We start from the raw sequence: 12,121 nt of genomic DNA, 5'->3' as shown, positions 1-12,121 counted from the left end.
AATATATAGCAGATTTTTGAAGGATTAATGATTGTTGGGGGGGAATATTCAGCAGATTTAGGAGGAGTAATGATAATAGGAGGAAATATTCAGCAGTTTTAGGAGGAGTCATGATAATAGAGGGAAATATTTTGCAGATTTAGGAAGAACGTTGATGAATCAGAGGAAATATTCAGCAGAGATTTAGGAGGAGTAATGATGATGGGGGGAAATATTCAGCAGTTTTAGGAGGACATAAATAAAATGATGGTAGAAGGAAATTTTCATTAGATTTAGGAGGGGCATTTATGCACTGTAGGATATGTAAAGAAGATTTAGGAGGAGTAATGAGGATTTAGAGGAAAAATGAAGAAGATATGAGATTGAGGAGGAGTATAATGAACAAGAGGACATATTCAACAGATGATGGATGAGCAATGATAAAATTGAGGAAATATTTATCAGAAAGCAGATTTACAGGGAGCAATAATAAAATTGAGGAAATATTTTTTTATGGATTTTGCTGGAGAAAATTGATGAACTTGAGGAAATACGCAGAAGATAGCAATTTTTGGAAGTGTAATGATGAATAAGAAGAAATATTCAGAAGTTTGTAGATTTTGGAGGAGTTATATGATAAACTAATGTAAAACATGCATTCTGCAAATTTAAAAAAAATTAAGGACATTTTTGAATGACTATTATAGACCATCTACAGAGAACAGAAGCTCTAATGAACATATCAAAATGCAGTATGTTCTGTCTGGAATCTGGGTGAATGTTAATGGAAACATCCTTTTGTTTGATGGTTATTGGGAACAGTGCTATGATCTTAGACATTCAAATCAATCAGACACTGCAGTGACAAAACAGGGATGCAAATGTCAACTTTTCAAATATTATTAACTTTTCTGACATTACAAAAGGACAACAAAAATGTGATGGATTCAATATTTATAAGAAAAGTGGTTTCTGCTCTGCAAAATCAGCTCACGCTGTGTAATATGCAGGATTTGTTCTGTGTGTCTTCTTATGGTTTACTTTTGATCTTGAAGTGTAGAGTGTTTTATTGACTATATATTCAAAGGGCAGCAATTATTGAGCATTGAATTTTCATTTTTTAGTTCACCAATTAAGAAAAAATTAATTTATAGACCAGCTACGTTCAACAGAAAGTTCAACAGTAAGGGTATATGTTTGTGATTTTTGGTGAGCAAAATAGGAATGGCTGTACATGTTCAATGTGACAGGAAATGTTAGAATGACTGTAAATTGAGTCCATTTGCAATGAGATTAGGAATCATGAAAGAGATGTAAGCAGCCTAATTGTGCAGTAATAACAAGGGGCATGGTATAATAGGAGAGAGGTTCGCAGGCCAACATCAACATTAGTGTGACTGATATTGATAACCGTATGGCATCTCACAATCAAAGAAGCCCTACAAGAGTTTGGATTTATATACCAGCGTGGATATGTACTGAGGGCTCTTTCTGTTGAAGACTGATCACAAATAATGATTGCTAATCTTTAATCCTATGAACTAGGGGGCCATACAAGAGGATTTGGGTATTCATAATTAATTACTCCTGCCTTGTATATAGGAAGCCTGTATGTACACTGATCAGCTGTGATTGTGTTGATATAAGTGCTAAAGTTATAGCTGGAAAACTATGGAAAGGGCCAAAGACCCTGTGCTTCTTTTTTTTTTCATGAAAAGAGATTTGTGTTGGACATTGTCATAGCATAATGTCTCAATTATTTCCGAAGTAGGTGTTGGAAATTGTTGCTTTAATGGAACTCAGCCATCTGATCAGCTCTAGATCCAAATCATAAAGGATGCTGGATTAAAATTAAGCAAATTTCGTGATGGACTGGATTAATTATTTACTGAAATTATATAGCGGTGATTATATCTCTCTTCATGAACACTGGCCTTTGATTACCTATCAGATCATTTAGCAGATTTATGTATACCCGTGGGTAGCATGCATATTGAAGATTTCTAAATGGATTTCTGAATTTTGTGTATTTGGTCAGTGAGGGAAAGCTTACTAAAAGAAATTGGCTTTATGGAAGGTTTACATGCTGTTAATCTTCATTTCTTGATTGAGAAACTTACCATATTATAAAAAGCTCTGGAGGGATATTGATTGACTAGCAGGAGTCACATTATTGCCATATTATCTACACTGTTGAAGAAAATTGTCACAGTTCAATTACTTCATAAATTATTAACTACTGTTCCTTTATTAATTTTTTTCAATGGAAAAGTTGTATGTATATATGTATTCCTTGTGAAGGAATGCAAGTTTTAAGAAAGGCATTGATCATTGTGAACTGAGATCCTGCGGCGAGAATGAACATTACATGCACTGCTTGGTGCAAATTAATTTCTCAAAATTTCCCTAAAAATCGCTACCATAATGGGAATTTTACCATATTGTGGAACTGATTTTCAGCAGAAGTATGTGACATTTCCACTAGACTGTTACTTTCAGCCCCTGAATGATAATCATTAGGAATACTTTGAAGCCAATGTGTTGTTGTTTTATGTGATTTTTATGAAAGTTAAGAGAGCTGGGATTATGGTGCTGGACTGGTTCTCTAACCTCCCCAGCCTACAGTACATTTCCCCTCCCCCTTGTAGCTGCTCCGAACATTTACACTATTCTCTCGGGTGAGTATATTACCTCTGCGAAGCTCTAAAGTTCTATTGTGATATTGTCATTAATATCATTTGGATGACTGATGAAACTTGCAACAGTGTTTGACAAAAAAATTTCATGTGGGATAAATGTTCTGTGATATCTCATTAGGAGTGAAGAATTGAATTACAAGGGAACCATTTATTAGGAAATGTTTGTAGAATGTTTAAGATTCAATGGGTTATTTAAATTCTAAAAAAATTCGTTTTAAGAATACAGACTATTGTGTACATATGCACAAAGAAGCAAATATTGATAGACTGTGGATTAATCTGTATTGTGGGAATAGGGGGGTACCATGAAAAGAGTTATGGTATTTGTATGTTTGTGTTGTCATATTTACACTGCAGACTTTGCAGGGCTTCTCTTTGTATCAACAAACAAGATATCTATAGCAGTATTGCTACTGTCCATCTGTTTTATTCCATGGGTTACACTGCAGGTGTGTATACATGAGAAGTCATTTATAATGAAGAAAATATCATCACCTTTATTTTTTGATTGAAGAAAAGTTTTCAAAAAAGTACATGTTATTTTTGTGAAACAAAATCAATGTAACAAAAACACAAATCTAGCTGTAAAAACAACTTTGGAATACCATATGTTATCATACAATCACATCACAGGTAGTCAATGGGTAATTTACTTAATTAATAATTTTTCAGTGATGTTATTGAATAATTGGATACTGGAGGCAATATTGATTCAAAGTCTTACATCAAACAAGTGATTTATCATTAGGAGAGCACTGATATACATGTACCATCCTCAGATAAATCTTATGCATACACTTTTGATCCATCTTTTGATTTAAAAAATATTTTTTATTATGAATGAAATAAAAAAAGGAATGAATTAACAAGCACTGCCTTGATCCATCCTTTATAGAGGAAATTGCTGAAACTTTTACTTTGTGAACTCTCTGACTTTCTTTAAGGTAATGTCATTGCCATTTTAAAAAACAACACTCCATTAAAACTTTTCTTCTTAGGTATAAAATTTCAAACAGTGCCAAGGTTTGGTTGGACAAAATCTATAAACCCACTTACTTAATGAATCTTTTTTTTTTATTTGTATGAATGGGAGGGGGGCCTTACAGGCTAGTTTTTCGTGATCTTTTGTATTATTGATGCAGTCTGTTCTGTTGTAAATTTTCATACCATCTGAAAAATATATTTTGTTTCTTTAGTAATTTGCCATAATTCCTTGAGTTCCAAGGTATATACATGTATGTCAGTAGGTCTTGTGGTAATCATATTCTGATCAGTCATAAGATTAAAACAAAAGTGAAAACTCAGATGAATTGCTTGTTTGATGGTGAGATTAGGACCAATGTATAAATAAACAAATCAATCAATCTGGCTCTATAATCTTAAAACAGTTTGCCAAAAGCATGCATGGTCCTCTTTTAGATGTTTAGTGGTCATGTTCAGAAATTGCAGCTTTTAAAGTTTTTTTTTAAAATGAAATTTCATCATTGATAACAGGAGCTTCTTTTAACTTCCCATCAGTCTTATTATGGAACATCAACCATATTTATTTTTGTATTTTTTCTCCATAAAGGTCATCATCATAAGTAGCTCTTCTGAATGGCCTTTTCCTTGAAATGTTAAATCCCTCTCAGGCATTGTTTATGATGCAATACAAAATGTCATAGCCATTCCAATAAGTTCAGATACTGTACAACATGGAAAGCTATTGGAATTTTTTGTGCAATTAAACTTTCTGACAAGTAAAGATAACTTGAATTTTACTTTTTTTTCACATTTATTATCACATTGAAGTGTAATTTAAAATGACAAAATCTTAATCAAAATTATTTATTTATTTATTTTTGGCATGTACTACCAGTATTATCATGATTATAGGCCGTGGGAAAGAAATATTAGCTAGTAGCCTTTAGTAAGAAGTACCAATTGTCTGCAATAGATTATTTGTTTGATGGAGAGATCAAAAGTTCATTGTTTGATAATGCACATGATAAGTCTTGTCAACATTAATGATTTCTGTGTAAGCCATGATTTCTTCTTCCATTGGCCATCCTTTTGATTCAATCAGACCTGCATAGGAAATTATTGTCTAGCATGATTTGTGGTAAAAACTCATTATTGATGGTTTGCCTAAGCAATTGTTTTTGAGATAAAGATATTAAAAATTGTCCAGGAAGTCTTTTTGCTTATCTCTCTCAAGGGGGCCTTTTTAAGTTTGGAATATATGATTTGTATTAGTATTTTGTCTAGTCTGTGTCTTTTTGACACTTGAATACATGGAAGAAATGGCAGACAGTAATGGGCTAGACTCCATCTTTGACACTATCAAGCCTCTTTGATGCAGTTATTGAATCACTATTTGCAAGTCAAATAAAATACATTTGTAATCTTTTGTAAGCTGTTGCAAGCAGCAGTTGTAATTTTGCTGCATAGTAAGTGGAATTCAATATTCTGTAATTTGCAATTCTCCCCAGGAAGTGGTGAACTTAATAAGGGTAATTATTTGACCAGAGTGAAGTTTATTTTGCTAATGTATATACCACAATATTAGCAAGGCACCATTTTATATTCATTTAAAATCAATCCTGGCAAGAAATAATTGATCTATTTTCCTTCCACTTTCTTTAATTTACATAGGGTGAGTTCACCATGCATCGGACACATACCTTGCTTCGGACAACTTTAGGCAATAAACTCTCTTTCAACTTAAGAGTTCTGTGTATTTATTTGTTTCTGTCAAAAAGATGAAGATTTAAATTTTTTAATGATACCGATTGTGTTTATCATGTTGTGATAAAAATACCCCGCAAATGGCCTTGAAGTTACGTCATATTTTAGATCATCAAAGGGGAATTACCCGAAATTTATGATTTTGCGATTTTTAGAGTTATCGTTCTTTTAAATTCGACTTCCACGGAACGAGTCGGACTTTGGTGAATTTTGTCAAGGATTGGTAATTTTACAAAAATTATAAAGAAATTTCACTTCAATGTTTGTTTAATTCTTATTAGAGCTGGTTTTTACTATTATGCTAATTTCACCGTACATCGGACACAAATTAACCATGCATGAGGTAAACACTACCATATTCATACAGAACCCAGCTGACAGCTGTTTTTTGCCGAAAAAGAAAATAAAAACTCTATATTTTCAGTCAAAATACAAGTTATCGATATATGACGTCTGGAATTTAACTCAATTTATTTCTACAAACCAGAGTATGATAAACCATGAGAAAAAGGCGCGAATTACCGCATTATAAGCATTTTAAAGCATTTCTATGGCAGAGTGAGGTATTCTGAATCGTTCTACATTTTAGCAATAATATCGTCAATCAAATTTAAGTTGAGGGTTATTTCTTAGATAAAATATGAAAATATATCCATATAAAGGATTTTAAAGCACTGTGATAAAGGTATGATATTTTTTCAGTCTAAATACCGTCTGTCCGATGCATCGTGAACAATGTCCGATCCATGGTGAATTCTCAGTTATTCCTAAAAACTCGATTTTTGGGGATATTTTCTCAATAAAGGGCATATAATTGTGTCCTAAATTTATATTTTAATCACAAACTAAATGTTAAACTCCATTTTGATGATTTTCCGTCGATGGCGATATCGCTAGAACTTGTTGAAGTACAAGGGTATCCGATGCATGGAGAATTCACCCTACTCTGTGACTGAGTGAGATTGAGCCCATAGATCCTTCATAATTCCAAGTGAGATTAAGCCCATAGCCCCTTATTCCAAGTGAGATTAAGCCCATGGCTCCTTAACTCTGTGATTCTAAGTGAGATTAAGTCCATAGCTACTTATTCCAAGTAAGGTTAAACCCATAGCTCCTTATTCCAATTTAGATTAAGCCCATAGCTCCTACCTCTGTGACTCAAGTGAGATTAAGCCCACAGCCCCTTATTCCAAGTGAGATTAAGCCCATGGCTCCTTAACTCTGTGATTCTAAGTGAGATTAAGTCCATAGCTACTTATTCCAAGTAAGGTTAAACCCATAGCTCCTTATTCCAAGTGAGATTAAGCCCATAGCTCCTACCTCTGTGACTCAAGTGAGATTAAGTCCATAGCTTATAAATCTGTGACTCTAAGTGAGATTAAGTCCATAGCTCATAACTCTGTGACTGAGCGAGAATAAGCTAATTATAGTACCCGCTCAAGTGAGATTGAGCCTAAAGCTTCTACTCTGTGACTGAGTGAAATTAAGCTCATAGCTCCTTTTTCTGTAACTCTTTGTGAAATTCAGCCCATAGATGCTTACTCTGTGTCTGTCAGTAGCTGCTTACTCTGTGACTCTGAGTTAGATTAAATCCATATCTCCTTACTCTTTACTCTGAGTGAGATTGAGGTCTTAGCTGCTTACTCTGTGACTTTGAGTGAGATCAAGCCCATATATCCTTAATCTGTGCTTCTGAGTAAGATTTTGTCAATAGCTGCTTACTCTGTGACTGTGAGTGAGATTATGTCAATAGCTGCCTACTCTGTGACTCTGAGTGAGATTATTTCAATAGCTGCTTACTCTTTACTCTGAGTAAGATTATGTCAATAGCTGCTTACTCTGTGACTCTGAGTGAGATTATTTCAATAGCTGCTTACTCTTTACTCTGAGTAAGATTATGTCAATAGCTGCTTACTCTGTTACTTTGAGTGTGAATATGTCAATAGCTGCTTACTCTTTACTCTGAGTAAGATTATGTCAATAGCTGCTTACTCTGTGACTTTGAGTGAGATGAATCCATATCCCCTTACTCTTTAGTCTGAGTGAGATTAAGCCCATAGCTGCTTACTCTGTGACTGTGAGTGAGATTATGTCAATAGCTGCTTACTCTAGGGCTCTGAGTGAGATTATGTCAATAGCTGCTTACTCTTTGCTCAGAGTGAGATTGAGCCCATAGCTGCTTACTCTGTGACTCTAAGATTATGTCATTAGCTACTTACTCTGTGACTTTGAGTGAGATCAAGCACATTGCTGCCAATTCTGTGATTTTGAGTGAGGTAATATGCCCATAGCTCTTTGCACTGTGACTCTTGAGTGAGATTTTAGCCCATGACTCCTAAGACTCTGTGAGATAATGAACCCACAGCCCCTTTCTTAGTGACTCTGAATGAGATTTTCACACTATATACAGACCAAGAGGCTATCTCAAATTCTGGAGATTACATTAGTTTTTGAACTTGTGTAGTAAAATGTGACTCTAAGTGAAATCAAGCCCATAGCTGCTTATTCTGTGTCTCTGAGTGAGAACAAGCCCATAGATCCTCATTCTGTGACTGATTGAGATCAAGCCCATATATGCTTATTCTGTGACTCTGAGTGAGATCAAGCCCATAGCTCCTTATGCTGTGACTCTGAGCGAGATCAAGCCCATAGCTGCTTATTCTGTGTCTGTGAGTGAGATCAAGCCCATAGATCCTTATTCTGTGACTCTGAGCGAGATCAAGCCCATAGATCCTTATTCCGTGACTCTGAGCAAGGTAATATGCCCATAGATCCTCACTCCGTGACTGACTGAGAGTGAGTGAGTGAATGAGTGTGATAAAAAGAAGATTTTCTGATTGTTTTCTGATGATAATGATGAACGATACAGAATTTAAATTAGACTTCATAGCAAAGGAGACTATACTTTGCTTATAAAAAGTTAAATTCCAACCCTGGTACATGCATAAGAAGTTTTGTTTCTTTGGAAAATTTCCAGACCTGGATCATACAAGGGTTTTATGACTTTGTTTATATAGCTCCTCTGAGGTATGCTACAGAGTCTACAGCATGCCTAATTGTATATGAACAAATGTACCTGAAAGTTAATCAGAGGCTGTCTTTTTTCTATTTTTGAGTGAATTATCTGTTTTAGCTCACCTGAGCCGAAGGCTCAAGTGAGCTATTCTGATCAAAATTTGTCCATTGTCTGTCGTAGTTGTTGTTGTTGTCGGCGTTGTAAACTTTTCACATTTTCATCTTCTTCTCAAGAACCACTGAGCCAATTTCAACCAAACTTGCCACAAAGTATTCTTGGGTAAAGGGGATTCAAGTTTGTTCAAATGAAGGGCCATGCCCTCTTCCAAGGGGAGATAATAATGAATTAGTGAAAAAGTAATGGCATGTTTTGAAAATCTTCTTCTCAAGAACCACTGGGCCAGGAAAGATGAAACTCATATGGAAGCATCCTCAGGAAGTGTAGATTCAAGTTTGTTCAAATCATGACCCCCAGGGGTAGGGTGGGGCCACAATGGGGGGTCAAAGTTTAACATAGGAATACATAGGGAAAATCTTTAAAAAATTTTCTACTCCAGAACCACTGGCCCAGGAAAGTTAAAACTCAAGTGGAAGCATCCTCAGGTAGTGCAGATACAAGTTTGTTCAAATCATGACCCCCGGGGTTATGGTGGGGCCATGATGGGGGTCAAAGTTTAACATAGGAATACATAGGAAAAATCTTTAAAAATCTTCTTCTCCAGAACCTGGGGGCCAGGAAAGATGAAACTCATTTGGAAGCATCCTCAGGTAGTGCAGATTCAAGTTTGTTCAAATCATGACCCCCGGGGGTAGGATGGGGCCACAAAGGGGGGTCAAAGTTTAACATAGGAATACATAGGGAAATCTTTAAAAATTTTCTACTCCAGAACCACTGGGCCAAGAAAGATGAAACGCACGTGGAAGCATCCTCAGATTGTGCAGAATCAAGTCTGTTCAAATCATGACCCCCAGGGGTAGGGTGGGGCCATAATGGGGGGGGGGGTCAAAGTTTAACATAGGAATACATAGGGAAAATCTTTAAAAATCTTTTTCTCCAGAACCACTGGGCCAGGAAAGATGAAACCCATGTGGAAGCATCCTCGGGTAGTATAGATTCAAGTTTGGTATAAATCATGACCCCCAGGGGTATGGTGGAGCCATGATGGGGGTCAAAGTGTAACATAGGAATACATATGGAAAATCTTTAAAAATCTTCTTCTCAAGAACAGCAAAGCCATGATTGGTCATAGTTATATGGAAGCATCCTCATGTGGTGTAGATTCAAGTTTGTTCAAATCATTATCCCAATTGAACCCACTTTAATATTCAAATTTTTCAATACTGAACTGATTTTGCTTTTAGTTTTACATAGCCAGAGCTCAGGTGAGCAATGTGGCCCCTTGGCCTCTTCTTTTTTATTCTATTGATAGACCATGCAATTATGAATTCCAGAAGATTTCAGAGAATTGGGTAAATAAGGAAGGGACTTATTTTTATGACGCCCCGAATGATGTTTGTGATTGTACACATGTTTTTGTTCTCCAGGCTGTTTCTTGGAGATTGTTGGGATAATATTCCTGAAACTTGCCTCAAAAGATGATCACTGGTTGAAGTTTTGTTGTATGGTCATTCAGTTACAAAATGGCTACGGTTGCCATGGAGACGTGCGAAAAGTGACGAACTTTGTCTGCGAGTGTTCTCTCTGGTCCCTTGAACATTCGTCACGAAACTTTTTTTATTTTAGTGATTAGTAATTGTAGTTGTGCGATTCACATTTAAAATTTTCAAATAATCGATTATTGCCATGGAAACCAGGGAAAGTGAAAATTCTTTAACTTTGATTTTTAAATAAAAGTACCGAAAGGACTGATACGAATTGATGGTTGTCCAAGCTTAGCTGATGGGTATTGTTTTAGTGATACAAAAAATGAAAGTCTTGTCCAGTTAATAAATTGCTTGCAATAGCAGACTTTCTAGTTTGATATTGATATTTTACTATCTTGATATATAGAATATGAACAGAAATTCTGTGAACAGTTACTCCTCTGATTGAGATTTAAAAAAATCAAATTTCAGTTGTTTTTCTTTTCAAAAAAGTCACCTGCATGGCACAGTGGTAAGAGCATCTGCTCTATAGAGTCGCAGAGTATAGAGTTGTTCCTTTCATCATGGGTTCAAATACCACTGCTGAATATGCAGACAGGTCCTTCGGATGAGACCATATAAACCGAGGTCCCATGTCGCAGTAGATGGCACAAAAAAGATCCCTCAATGCCCAATGGCCTTGAGTGCCAATGTAGAATGATAAAAAATTAGCAGCTCTCCATGGGCAAGTGGTGGCATCTCTATATGAGTGAAAAATTCCCAAGAGGGTTAAACATTAGAAACAAACCAACAAAAAAACTTTTCAAAAAAAAAGATAAGCAAAGTCAACATTAATAAAAGCAAACTTTTATATAACTAGAGAACAATTAGACTTAAATTTGAATAAAGGTGGTTAAACAGTATCTTTGAGTATTTTAAAGATTAGAACAAATTTCCTTATAATTAATTCAGTACCTCTGCTGTGTACAAAATAACTTACCTTATTGTTTAATAACTTACCTTATTGTTTCTTTCTTGAAAAAAAAAGTTTGTAAAAAATTTTAAGAAGTTACAAATAAATGTAAAGTGAGGTTCAGACTTACATTTTATTTTAGAAAATGGTATCTTCTCACAAATTTATCAGAATGATTGTGAAATTTACATTTTACAAAATTGACTTGATGAATTGTATAGGGTATACTTACTGGATGATTTATTATTTATTTATACTGGTATTCTGTTGATCATGAAAAAGGCAAAGCTTTATTTGCCAGAAAGAAACCATCATATTCAATTGCCCAATGATGAAAGTACATTGTAAGTTGTAATAGTCCAATTTTCATTTTAAAAACTGATTTGCAAAACATGATCTTTTTGAATGCATAAAAGAGCAACAGAGTAAAAATCTAGAAATAAGTCTTTGTCATTAGATGATTACCCCAAGGAATCTGCTACATTTTCTGGGATTCGCTTACACAGTACTTGAGTATCCATACCGAAATACTAAGCCTCCATGAATTCCCTGTGGAATATACCATGGATAATTGTAACAGAAACTTATTTTTTGAGGTGGATTTAGATTGCATTTGATTAAATTTTTAAAATGATAATGATAATTAGGTTGCACTGTGGATAACTAAGTTTCTTATAAAAAGTATACCATTATAGATTTATATGTAAGCCATTTAGCACTGGTTGCGTAATGAAATTACTTACAACTCAAGAGACCCTAGGCTGCCATTTGAATGGCATAAGTGTTTGCAGACACAACCCATACGCTTATTAGATCAATGTTATTATTTACGTCCCATTACAAAGAATAAAACAATGGATCGGCCCTGCTGCCGGCCGGGGAGTAGTCTCGTCAGTCTGAGGAATTGTGGGAAGCTGCCCAGCCCCTGTCCCTGCTCTTTTCACCTTTCCGGCTTGTTACGGTTTGTATTTCTCTGGGTTTTTTCTACACAATTGCTGTATCTGGAAATCCTAAGGGGCCTAAAAGCTCATTTTGTTCGACTGCCAGGGGTTGCATGTTCTGTAATATATTGGAAGTTTTAGTGTGTTTTAACAGAGACTTAATTAGAATGGCAGCAATGGTTGATGTTTTTGGTTAGTCTTAG

The 12,121-nt window shown here is 35.2% G+C and overlaps 1 protein-coding gene across 1 annotated transcript in view; it reads left to right on the top strand.

Annotated features, from left to right (window-relative positions):
* Positions 1-2,399: 2,399 nt before the first annotated feature.
* Positions 2,400-12,121, top strand: part of LOC134253766 (peripheral plasma membrane protein CASK-like) — a 76,595-nt gene continuing 66,873 nt past the window's right edge. Inside the window, 1 exon segment of the mRNA XM_062736353.1 lies at positions 2,400-2,657. Within this exon segment, the coding sequence (XP_062592337.1) occupies positions 2,542-2,657 (116 nt within the window). The 5' untranslated portion in view covers positions 2,400-2,541.

Source organism: Saccostrea cucullata, unplaced genomic scaffold (assembly GCF_032062105.1).
Source record: "Saccostrea cucullata isolate Sc308-1 unplaced genomic scaffold, CSIRO_AGI_Scuc_v1 ctg112, whole genome shotgun sequence".
In the NCBI taxonomy this organism is placed as follows: Eukaryota; Metazoa; Mollusca; class Bivalvia; order Ostreida; family Ostreidae; genus Saccostrea; species Saccostrea cuccullata.
The sequence above is the reverse complement of the archived record's forward strand: the minus strand, read 5'-3'. Positions and strand labels throughout refer to the sequence as shown.